Raw genomic sequence first — 12457 nt, forward strand, 5'->3', positions numbered from 1 at the left:
TGAACCTACAAAATGACCCTGGATAATCAGTGGAAACGGTGGAAATGCATACAAGAACATTCCAGAAATTTTCAAGGAAATGAAAATACATCCGTTTTCCAGGCCATCCTGCAAGGTGTTCTGTTGTAGAATTTTCTTGGTTCTCCGTTCTGAAAGGATATGAACAGATACTTTTGAGGTGTTCCCCACAAAAGGATTCATTCCTGGTAGACTCCCACATTTAATTTACATTCAAGAGGGTCATGTCCAGGTGCTGCTCAGCTCCCCTGACATTACATGTTGCTCAGACAGTACTGTCAGATGCTTGGAGAGTTAGACAATGTTGTAGAGCCAGTTTCCAAGCCATCTTAGCTAGCCTGCACATGGGGCAAGACCTGACACTTCCTTGTTTAGTTACATCACAGTGGCATTATCTGTAATCACCTATGACGGTCACAGGACCACAGGTCATGAAGGGATTCTACAGCATAATCACAGCTAACATATCTAATATTTATGTGCTTTGGTCTGTCTGTATAGACTGTCCCCACTAGCTTCACACCTTTACCCCCCCCCCCCGACTCTTTCCCAAGGAAAAAATGGAGAGTCTTTACGGCCTCCATCAATGCAGTTCATTCTTAAAGCCCAAAACTGTTACCTGAAAATTTCAGAGGATGTGAATGCTGGGCCCCCATTTTTTTTTTAAATTACTGAATTTTTCTCATCTCTAACATGGCAAGAGAAACAGAATAGTAGAAGCCACAAACCCTAAAATCCTGAGAAATTCTTTGGCTGAAGTCACAGATTCATATGAAGATCAGGCAGGTTTTCTAGATACAAATTCACCTTTTCTTATGTTAGGAATGCCTTTGAAGAAACATATCTAAAAGGCAGTCTAAAAGCACAATCCTGTGTTAGAGTCAGAGAATTTTTGAATATTTACCTGAAGGCCAGATTGTTAAGTAGTGAAGAAACCCATGTTAAGGACTCCTGAAATCTGGCAAATAACTCCAAGACCAGTAAGTTAATTAGATGAGGAAAAATGTGAATGCTTAGCAGTCTTGCAATGAGCCATCTCTGAAGATAAACCCTTTGTAAACACAAAATGATGTAGCTAATTCAAAGGGTAATGCAGACACTATTATGCGACCCACACACAGAATCTGAGAAATTTTCTGAACAAATGGCCACTGCAGAGTTACCCACCGGTGGCTGAGACACTATCCGAGCCTGTGGTGTAGGCAGGGGCTATTACTCTTTTTTTTAAGATGCAGTAAGAGAAGAAACAACAGGACCAGAGTAAGAATCTGTGCAGCAGCCAAGGAAGAAGCCTGGCTGCCTGTAAGCACTGCTGGGAAGAGTCACTTTGAAAGTAAGACATCAGATAAGTGAAAACAAGCAGCAAAAACACTAACTTCTCCACAATGTCTCACATTTCAAAAGTAAAGCACTGCCTTACAAACAAACCTTGAAAGAACTCTCCAAGTCCCTTTCACAGAAAGTGCACAGAGAGAAAACGAGACAAAGATAAGTTGTCATGAAGTGTACACAAGCGCACACACAAAAAAAAAAAAACATTTCTAGGCCTGAAATAAACTTTTCAGTGGTTAAATATAGCACCTTCAAGCAAAATGTCAAACAGTATGAAGATAGGTTGTCAAGAAGCGATAAGCACCAAAACAATTGCACACTGTTACGTCCATAAAAAAAACATTCCCAATCTTTATAATTTAATTAAAATGTCTAAAAAGCAGTACATTTTACCTCACAAAACAGCCCTAGTATTAGGTTCATAGGTAAGTACTAGGCTAACTGCTCCTGTGGGTCATTTTAAGTTTAGGCAATTTCCTTCAAGGGTGAGAATTAAACCATGAACCTTGTTGTCTGGGAGGTAAATGATTTAACCAGTATGCTAACTCCCAATCAAAAAACAGTTTCTGATAAGAAACTTCTGATAGTAAAAAAAACTACAGTATTTTTCAGAAAATAAAAGTACATCAAAAATATTTAAAAAGGCAATATTTTCTATGTGGAAGGGTTCTCCTATGCGGACTTCTCAGTCAGAAATGAAGCCTGTAACCAACTGCTATTTGTGAAGCCTCAGAGCTGCTTTCCCAGTAAGAAAATATGGAAATTTCTACATTTACTGCTGATTTCTCTCCAAGTAGCTAGCCAATCAGCAGAGTTTAAGTGTGGGTGGGAGACAGTTTTTTTGAAGACTGGCTGGTAGTTGTATCATGGGAAGGAAACAATCCAATCACACAAAGGCTACTGCAGTAGTGAGAATGCTGAACACTGTACCTTAAAGTCATCAAGCTACAACACCTTACTTTTGAATTCCTTTTCGCAGCACAGTCTCATAAGAAACTGGCTGCACTTTTTTCAGGTGGCCAAAGAAAAAGTCAACATCTATGCAGACTTAAGCTTCTCTAACCTTTAACATTTTTCCTTTCTGACAATTTGGCAGTATCAGTTCTTTTTGGGGATAGGTTAAGGGCGTCTTCTAGAATGAAGAACGCCTGACACAAAGACCAGCTGTGTCCGTTCTAAATGAATATCTGACTAAAATTCCTGTACAGGTATTTAAGACTTCTTTCCTGAAGCTCATGCCAACACTCCATTCATCCTTTTCTGCTATTCCTGAGAGACTGAGATTTTCCTCACTTAAGTCTATCTTCCAGCTCTGAGGCATTTTTTTCATAGATTTCCTCTCTGTTAACTTCATACTCTGCACACTTGGTTTTAGTTTCTGTCACTTCTACATTCAGCGAACAATATCAGAAAAACTTGAGTATTCACCATTTTCCAGCCTTTTATTGCTGGGATTAAAATAATGCTCGTTTTCCACTTATATCACTTTAGTGTATTTGTGGATTCCACGATATTCAGTTAATTTCCAAAGATGTGCTTTGGTTGCAGGTCTGCCAGTTTCTCAAGGATTTATCTGCTCTGTTACCTTTTCTAATTTATTTTTTCAAAGAATTTTTCTTTGCAGCAGGATGTTCCTGAGAAGAGCTCTCCAGCTTGAAGTCTTGCGTTTCAGCAGTTTTACATATTCTAACACAGGCAAGTAGATATTAAGTTGCTGGTCCACAGACTAAAAATAAAGCTTGTGATAAGTGTAGTACCTTACTGGAGGTCCCAGCACTTCCTTAACTCTATACTTTCCTTGATAAAACAGAGAAAAGTTCCAGTCAGTGTAAATGACAGTCTCTCTGTTAATACTCTCAGTCGTATTTTAAGTTTAAATATTAACACACAGAGATGACACTTCCCGTTAGATGGATTATTCTTTTGATAATACTGTGGGCATTTGTTTTTATCTTCCATAAGAGTTCTGGGGGTTTTTACACAAAAGTCCTATCCAAATCAAGAATAAGGGTTGGTCATGACAGTATAGCATTAAACAATGCCAACAATGTGACGAAAGTAATGGGAGATAACATCTGTAGAGACCCACAAAGTAATTTCATATGAATGGAATGAAGTATGGGAAATGCATGTATTTCAAAGAAATACAAAATATATATGGAAAGCGTAATTTTCAACCAAATCAGGAAGAAAACCAAATACCATGGCTAAAACTAAAATAACTCATGCTTGTCAAGCTCTGTTGAATCTCTCATGGCTGCAACATGACTGACACTTGGCCCAAGGATGGGGAATAAAAGAACATGGTCAAAAAGGGGTGCGGGAGGATAATGTCTGGTATGGGGAATGAAAGCACTGAGAAAAAAAAATGACTATTACTGCCAGTGGTGTTCAGAGATATTCTGTGGTGTATGATATTGTACTGATCTGTTTTGATATCTCATTCCCTCCAGTACAGCTCTTTTGAGTGCGTACCTTTAATCCCAGTGGGTGTGGCTCGAGCCTTTAAAAATAAAGTTATCTTACAGTTCTAACAAATACTCTGACAGAGGTCAAATATCAATACAGTTGTATTTGCCATCACGTATGTTTTAAGATAAAATATTCTAATACCTTGCATGTAGCATGGTTTTGGAATTAATGCAAATATGAACAAGCAATATTTGATGCCTAGAGGCACAGGAAGGAGGCAACTACAAAAACACCTGGAGATGCACTCGGCTGTAATGAGTTACAAACCTGCGGCCAAAATTCTACAGCTCTGCAATAACTTTGAGAGACAATGGAATAAAATAAAGATGCACCAAGTTAGCATACTCTGAATAGGACTACTAATATGAGCACAGAAGTACACCACAGAGAGATATTTCAAAGACAAACTGCATGCAGCTTTGTTTTACGTACCTGGCTGGAGAAAAATCCACTTCCTCTTCATCCTCTTCATAATCATCATCGTCGTCTTCTCTTAGTCGGTCTTTTGTTCGAGTTCTATCTTTGCTCTTTTCTCTCTCTCTGTCACGTTCTCTCTCTCTGCTTTTTTTCTCCCTATCACGGACAATGTCCTTATTTTTGTTTTTACTTTTTCCTCTGAGCGATCCTTTTCTTTTTTTTCTTCCTTTTACCTTTCTCTTTTGTTTTCTGAGATGATTTTCTTTCTTATCTTGTTCATCCTTTTCATGATCCTTGACGCAAAGAAAAAAAATGTTTTAGTTACACAAGTCCCAACACCACCATCACTAACAGAAAGCAGCACACCTAAAAGAGATTCAATCAACAGAAAGTTTACCAACACTCAATAGCACTGCACTAGGAAACTTTAATCAGCAGACTTGAAAGGGGACTGTCTGAATAATCCCACTCGATCAAGCACCACAATTTCACATCAGTACATTTTTTCTAATGTACTTTTTGCCCAAGTGACTGGTAACCAAATCTTTTCCCCTCCATCCTACCACTTAATCCTGTCACAGCTCTTTGGTGCTAGAGCAAGAACAGAGGTAGGAGGGCACAATGTAGGCTTCACTAGCATTCTCATTTCTGTTCACAGTAAATTTGTTCTTCCTGACCCTGTTGTGAGCAGAAGCCACTGTTGCGTGTCCAATCACCACAGTGGCTCAAGATGGCATCCCTCCCCATCTGCTTCCAAGAAACCCAGGTTGTTTGGTCACAGTCAGGATTTTTATCCCACAAAGCTACACAACTGTATTAAAAAAAAAAAAAATTCCCCTGATTTTCCTTGCTGGTCCAAAGAGGAGACCTAGACAAAACAAAGGGCATTGTGTCAAGGAGAAAACTAAGCCTTAAGTAGCTAAGGAACTGATCCAAATATAAACAGCTCAGGAAGCAATTTATCATTTTACTCTTCACAGACTAAACAGTAGGCCAGATTAATGAGATGCTCTCATACCTGTGGCATTATGGTGGATATTCACTTGTCTGGAAAAGGTGTGGGATTCTTTGCAAGACACGAGCAAAACAAATCTAAACAGAAAATTGCCATGAAACATGTTGGCGAAGCAGGCACTCCTTTAGCTTACTGTGGCCTACCACAGTCTTATCAAGAAAGAGCATTAAGACTACTACTACATTCCTTGGACATTCACAGACAGCTTCGATATTATTTGGACAGGACAAAGCCATTCAGAAAATCAGAGCAACTCTTTGTGTCCTATGCTACAGGTGCTCAAGGAAAGGCCATTTCCAAACAGACAATCTCAAAATGGATAGCCCACTGCATACGCTTTTGTTATTCATTTAATGGTAAAACTGTACCTACAAGCATCAGATCTCACTCCACAAGGGCCACAGCTACCTCTGCAGCTTTCCTCAGGGGGGTTCCTACCAAGGATATTTTGGAAGCAGCCACTTGGAGTTCTGTGCATACTTTCTCCAAGCACTATCACCTACCACTATACTCTAAATCTAGAGCGGGCTTTGCCACAGCAGTCTTGCAGGGCATCCTTGCTCCTCCTAGTTTCACTTAGTGCCTGCCACCCCTTTTAGCTTTGGGATTCTACCCATCTGTTATGACTGCAGCTGTATGCACGATGAACATAGTACAGTTTTGTACCTACCATAAATGTAGATGTTCGAGTGCTAATACAGCTGCAGTCCAGGTTTCCCTCCCTCCTTCCCCTCTTGGGACAGGCCTAATGACAAACACCTCCTCATACAACCTGACTGGGGTATTCTTTTATGGTGTATTTGCTTGCAACTACTGTTTTTTGATTATATTACATTGCATTATTACATAAATTTATGTGTTGCCTTCCTTCTGGGGGCACCTGACATCTGGGGCAAGAAAAACTGAAGAAAATGGCGTTGGCTAGTTCTTTTATACCCCTGCCGCACTGACGTCAGGGAAGAAGCAACGACATCCAACGCCGGACCTAGACTTTGGAATTCGGCCGACCGAGGACCCGCCTGACGGCAGGATAACCCATCTGTTATGACTGCAGCTGTATGCACGATGAACATCCCATAGGAAGATGTACACCAAAACAGTGGCAATTCTGGTAGGTGGAAAAATAGTCAGTGTAAAGAATTTTTCACAGAATGTACAGTAGACAGGTAGCACCAAATCTTGCCCTGTTCACTGAATGATTTCCCAGGTTATAGTGCTTGGCAAGGTGCGACTACAACTGTCTCATATCTCATAGCAGACAATCAGCATGATATTAAGTAAGCAAGACTTAAGTACAGCTGTCTGATGTATACTCATCATGACAGCAGATAATCTGAGTACTCGTATTACAACTTCTGTAGAATCCATAACCACAGGAAATAAATGATGGCAGCCATCCGCCACTCCAGCCGGATATTTACAGCTTTCCAGATAACCTTCTGATGCATTTGTCTTAACATAAAGCTAAAAGATGTTGCAGCCTGCTGTAACTTCAGTCCTATTTTAACTGGATAAAGTTATTTTCCTGCATATAGGCAAACGCTGCTTCCTAGTCTCAGTACGTAAAACATTCAAGGAACTGCAACATACATTTAAGGAGCCACATTTCTGGGCTGGAAATGATTCCCTCTCAATTATCTTTGGGGGTGGGGTTGCTTCAGATTTCCCAGTGCAGACAGGAGTGATAAAAGGATGCTCTTTTACTTTAATGTTACATTCAATAGTTACCTAATCCCCAGTGTGTTAGTTAAGGTTCCTCCTACATTTTGATATAAGGGTGGATAATTTCCCAACTCAAATTTCAAATGTTACAGTGAATATACTCAAATTGTACTATGCTCACTACAGCAATTACTGTGTCACCACAAGCCTTATGCCATAGGAAAAGGATTAAGTAAATATCCACCTGAAGGGAAAGGAAATCACCACAAGACAGCAGATATTGAATTGCTCTGCTCCTACAGTGCATATCAAATTTGCAAAAGCTGGAAAAATGGTAATTGCCTCAGGCAATTTTGAAGAAGGTTGCATCGGTAAATCTGCTATCCAGAGTCAGTGGACTTTGACATATCCTGCCAATGACCCCCCCCCCCCCCTACACACACTATTTTCATAGGAAGAGGTGACAATCTGCTAGCCACTTTGATAAAGTGCCTTTGCAGACTGGCCTGTCTTATGCAACTACCATGTTGGACACTAACTGGTATGAATGACTTCTCTCTTTAGTTCTAATCAAGTAATATAAGAGCTGTCCATGGACCTCCAGAAAAAGTACAGTTGTGTACCTACCATAAATGTAGATGTTAGAGTGTATTCACTGTTGCAGTCATTACACTTGGGTTATCCTGCTGGCAAGGCTACCAGCAGTCGGCCAGAATTCCAAAGTCCTGGTCCAGCGTCAGTTGCTGTCGCCTCTTCCCTGACGTCAGTGCGTCAGGGGTATAAAAGATTCAGCCGACGCCATTTTCTTCAGTTTTTCTTGCCCCAGATATCAGGTGCCCCCAAAAAGGTAGGCTAAAAAATTCTGCATATAAAAAAGCATGCAATAATATAATCATTACCTTCATCTACAAGCAAATACACCACATAGGTTGTATAAAATAGAGAAGTACAGAGAAGTCCCAGCAATGAAAAGGGGAATGGAGGGAGGGTAACCTGGACTGCAACAGTGAATACACTCGAACATCTACATTTATGGTAGGTACACAACTGTACTATGTTCATCGTGTTTCACTGTTGCAGTCATTACACTTGGGTTGAATCCCAAAGCTGAGGTTGGGAGGCCGGGCCTAAATAGATCTAGGAGTGGCTATGAGGCCCTGCAGAACTGCAGTGGCAAAGCCTGCTCTGGATTTAGAGTAAAGAGGTAAGTGGTAGTGCTTTGTAAAAGTGTGCACTGAAGTCCAAGTTGCAGCCTCCAAAATATCCTTGGTTGGTACTCCTCTGAGGAAGGCTGCTGAAGTGGCTGCTGCTCTGGTTGAATGTGGCCTAATGCCCTCAGGCACTGATTTGCCATGTTGTGAATAGCAGAAACAAATGCAGTGGCCTATCCATTTTAAAACAGTCTGCTTTGAAATAGCCTTTCCATGTGATCCTGCAGCATATGCCACTAAATGTTGCTCAGTCTTTCTGAAAGCTTTAGTTTTGTCCAAGTAGAAGCGTAACTGTCTGTGTATGTCCAAAGAATGCAGAAGTCTCTCCCCTTTATTCTGTGGGTTTGGATAAAAGGTAGGCAAATGAATGGTTTGGTTACGAGCCACACTGGACACTACCTTTGGCATAAATGTTGGGTTTGTCCTTAGAGAAACCCTGTCCGGATGGAAAATAATAAAAGGTTCCACAGCCATTAATGCTTGTAACTCTGAGAATCTACTTGCTGAAGTTACTTGCTAGGAGCAGAGCTGTTTTACATAAGAATTTTATCTCAGCTGTATTGGCTGGCTCAAAAGGAGGCAGTGTGAGCTTTTCCAAGACAAAATTGAGGTCCCATGCAGGTATTGGTGCTCTCCCTGGAGGTCTTATGTTTTTGGCTCTTCTGAGGTACCTGCCTTAGCAGTGGATGTGAAAAAATAGGTGGGTCCGTACTGTAATGGACTGAAATGGCAGAGGCATGGATCTTAATTGATGAGAAGGATAGGCCTTTGTCCAGCATCTCAGTTAGGTATTGTAAAATCTGAGGAATATTTGGTACAAGCATGTCAATTCCATGTGCCTGGTTCCAAGCACAAAATCTCTTCCATTTGTCTGCATAAGATTTTCTGGTGCTGGGCCTCCTGGCCTCCAAAATAACATCCATAACTGCTTTAGAGAGAGGCGTGTTCTGAATGGTTACACTATCCGCCATGCAGCCAGATTTAGGGTTCTGAGTTGGCTGTGCAGGATATGATTGTTTTGTTGGGTCAGTAAATGAGGAATTTGAGGTAATGTCCAGGCTGGGCCTTGAGACAAGCTCTTTAGGATTGGATTGGGTACCAGTGCTGGTGTGGCCAATCCGGGGCAATCAGTATCATTTTTGGCTTCTCTTGTCTGACCTTTAGGAGTACCTTGGGGAGGAGAGGCAGTGGAGGAAAGGCATATACTGCAAGGGATTTCCAGCTGAATGACAGAGCATCCACTTTCCATGCTTGTTTGTGATAAGTCCTTGTGCAGAATCTCTGTAGTTGGCAGTTGTGAGGGGAGGCAAATAGATCTATGTCTGGGCATCCCCATTTCCTTGTTATCATGCTGAAGATTTGTGGATCTAGTTTCCACTTGTGAGGATCCATGAGGTTTCTGCTTAGTTCGTCTGCCAGAGTATTTGTCTTTCCTGGCAGGAATTGTGCTTGCAGGTGTACTTGATAAGTCAATGCTGTGTTCGACAAAATCATGGCTTGTCTGCAGAGGGGGTAAGAATGTGTGCCTCCCTGCTTGTTTATGTACCACATGACTGTGCAGAATCTCTGTAGTTGGCAGTTGTGAGGGGAGGCAAATAGATCTATGTCTGGGCATCCCCATTTCCTTGTTATCATGCTGAATATTTGTGGATCTAGTTTCCACTCGTGAGGATCCTTGAGATTTCTGCTTAGTCTGCCAGAGTATTTGTCTTTCCTGGCAGGAATTGTGCTTGCAGGTGTACTTGATAAGTCAATGCTGTGTTCCACAAAGTCATGGCTTGTCTGCAGAGGGGGTAGGAATGTGTGCCTCCCAGCTTGTTTATGTACCACATGACTGTAGTATTGCCTGTCTTTATTAGCAGTTGTCCTGGATGAAGTAGATCCTTGAAGGCTGTCAAGGCATTCTGAACAGCTAGCAACTCTCTTTGATTGATATGAAGATGCATTTACCTGCGGGCCATGCACCCTGAATACATTTTCCTGCCATGTGGGCCCCCCAGGCATAATCTGCTGCATCTGTTGTTAGTATCTGCCTGGCTGTGGGTACAGTGAATAGCTGTCCCTTGTTGTGGTGACAAGCCTGTGCCCACCATCGAAACTCCTGTTGCAGGGCAGGGAATGAGGGTAATTGTTTCCAGGCTGTGGCAATGTTGAATCCAAACACTTTTTAGATACCATTGTAGTTTCCTCATACGCAGTCTTGCATATGGAATTAGCAGAATGCAGGATGCCATGAAGCCCAAAGCCTGGAGAATTTTTCTTGCAGATAACTGGGTCTTTGTTGCCAACATTTCGAAGTAAGAAGTCAGTTGTCGTTGTTTGTCTGGCGTGAGATAAGCCATCTGGGCAGTTGTATTTAAGCTTGCACCCAGGAATATTATCGCTCGAGAGGGTACTAGTTTTGATTTATTTTCATTTACTGTGTACTATAGGCAAATTAGTAATCTTTTTACAAACGCCAGATGCTTCAGTAGAATGTCTTTGTTCTCTGCCTGCAGAAAGCAATTACTGGTGCCAGGCATTTTGTGAAGACCCTGGGCACAGTAGATAAGCCAAAGGACAGTGCAGAGAATTGGTAGTGCATTGAGCTAGCTATGAATCTGAGGTATCGTCTGCAAGATTGTCTGATTGGGACATGCAGGTATGCCTCTTTTAGGTCCAAAGTTACAAGCCAAGCCTTCTTGCCCAGCATGGGCAGAAGCTGCTGCAGAGTCAACATTTTGAATTTTGGAATGTCCAGAAAAGTGTTTAGAATAGACAGGTCCAGGCTTTGTCCTGTCTGGGTATCAGGAATAGTCTTGAGTAAAACCCTTGTCCCTGCTCTTGCTGTGGTCCTCCTGAATGGCCCTCAAGTCCATGAGGGATGTAACTTGCTTTTTTGCCTCTGCCCACTGATTATGTGGCAGGTCTGGCATACCTTTTGCCTTTGGCAGGGTGTGAAAATGGAACCTGTAGCCCTGGGCACTATATTCAAGACCCATTTTCCTGGGTGATTATATGCCAATTCTGTGAAAAAAGTGCTAGTTTTCCCCTAAGGGGGCTGCCAAAAGATAAGTGCTTGGTATTGGCAGAGGAAAGTCATTGGGACTGTTTCCTATATGGCTGTGATTTGTCTTCTCGGCTTTTGGAGGTAGACGTACCCCACTGTTTAGGCCTGTATGAGCCTTGGGGCTGGGATCTGCCTCTAGGGCATCTGTATCTGCCTCTGTGGCCGGTCTGACACTGGAAAGGACCAATTCTTTGAAGGCCAGTTCCTGCTAAATTTGGGTGGCTGTACCTATAAGAAATCCTTAACTGTCTGCAGAGATTTCACTTTATCCTCCATTTTCTTCAACACCTCTTCTGCCTTAACACCAAACAAAGTATCATGCTGTAAAGGAGCATCCAATAATTTTGCTTTAACATGATCAGGCAGATTTTGTTCCTTTAAAGCCCTTACAGCCAAGGTAGCAGAAGTGTACATTTTTTCCCCCATCTGTCCAGTGCCCCAGAATCCCCATCAGAGGGGACAGGGTTTTTGCAGTGGAAGCCTTGACCCCTTTGGGACCCTGAGATATAGTTTCTGGGCCAGTGGGAATCTGGAACCCTGTAGTATCTGTCTGGCTGAACCGGTTGCAGGGGGTAAAGAGTCAGGAGACAGGCCGGACTCTGAAAATACACCATCTACTACGTCTCGAAAAGGTGGAATAGCAAGAGGTCTGTGCTGAGGTAGTAAAAGAAAGTCTCTGAGCCTTTTCTTAGATTCTGAGTAATCTTGGCTCTCCCAGTGAAAGTGCTCCCTCATGGTATGAAAGGTTTCCCCAAAAGAATAAACCTCAGGAGGAGAGGCTGAAGGAATAGACTCTTCAGCACCAGAATCCTCATAGGGAGGAAGGGAGTATCCCTATTCAGAAAAGGAGTCATAGGAAATGAAAACCTGATCTGAAGATTCATATTGTCTCTTGCCTAGGCCTCTTATCAGGATCAAACCCCTGATCAAAGTAATTAGGTCTCCGGCAATTTTAAGCAAGTTTTTTAGGCATGGACGCCTGTGCAGGAGAACGCTGTACTTGTTTCTTTGCCTTTAGAGCTGCTTTAGTCTTTGCCTTTGAAGCTGAGGTTGGCTTTACATACAACTGTGTAGGTCTGAAAAAACCCTCAGAAGCCGATGCCTGCTCAGCGGCTCTGGACCCATCTGAGGGAATAGTTTCCGAGTGTCCAATACCTTGAGTATCCAGAGGCCTAGTCGGCTCCACGTGGGAGTCAGAAGCGGCCTGTGGCTCTGAGGTAGCGGGTGTCAGGGGCTGCAAAAGCACCTCACTGAAAACCGGCGACTGGCCTAGCGGAAGCC

The 12457-nt window shown here is 42.3% G+C and overlaps 1 protein-coding gene across 1 annotated transcript in view; it reads right to left on the reverse strand.

Moving 5' to 3' along the window:
* LOC122789862 (U2 snRNP-associated SURP motif-containing protein-like) overlaps nt 1-12457 on the reverse strand; it is a 1539784-nt gene that overhangs the window by 118802 nt on the left and 1408525 nt on the right. The window contains exon 21 of the mRNA XM_044057296.1: nt 4255-4532. Coding sequence (XP_043913231.1) covers nt 4255-4532 — 278 coding nt within the window. The remainder of the gene's footprint in view (nt 1-4254; nt 4533-12457) is intronic.

This window comes from Protopterus annectens, chromosome 15.part0 (assembly GCF_019279795.1).
Source record: "Protopterus annectens isolate FY-2018-M chromosome 15.part0, PAN1.0, whole genome shotgun sequence".
Taxonomy (NCBI): domain Eukaryota; kingdom Metazoa; phylum Chordata; order Ceratodontiformes; family Protopteridae; genus Protopterus; species Protopterus annectens.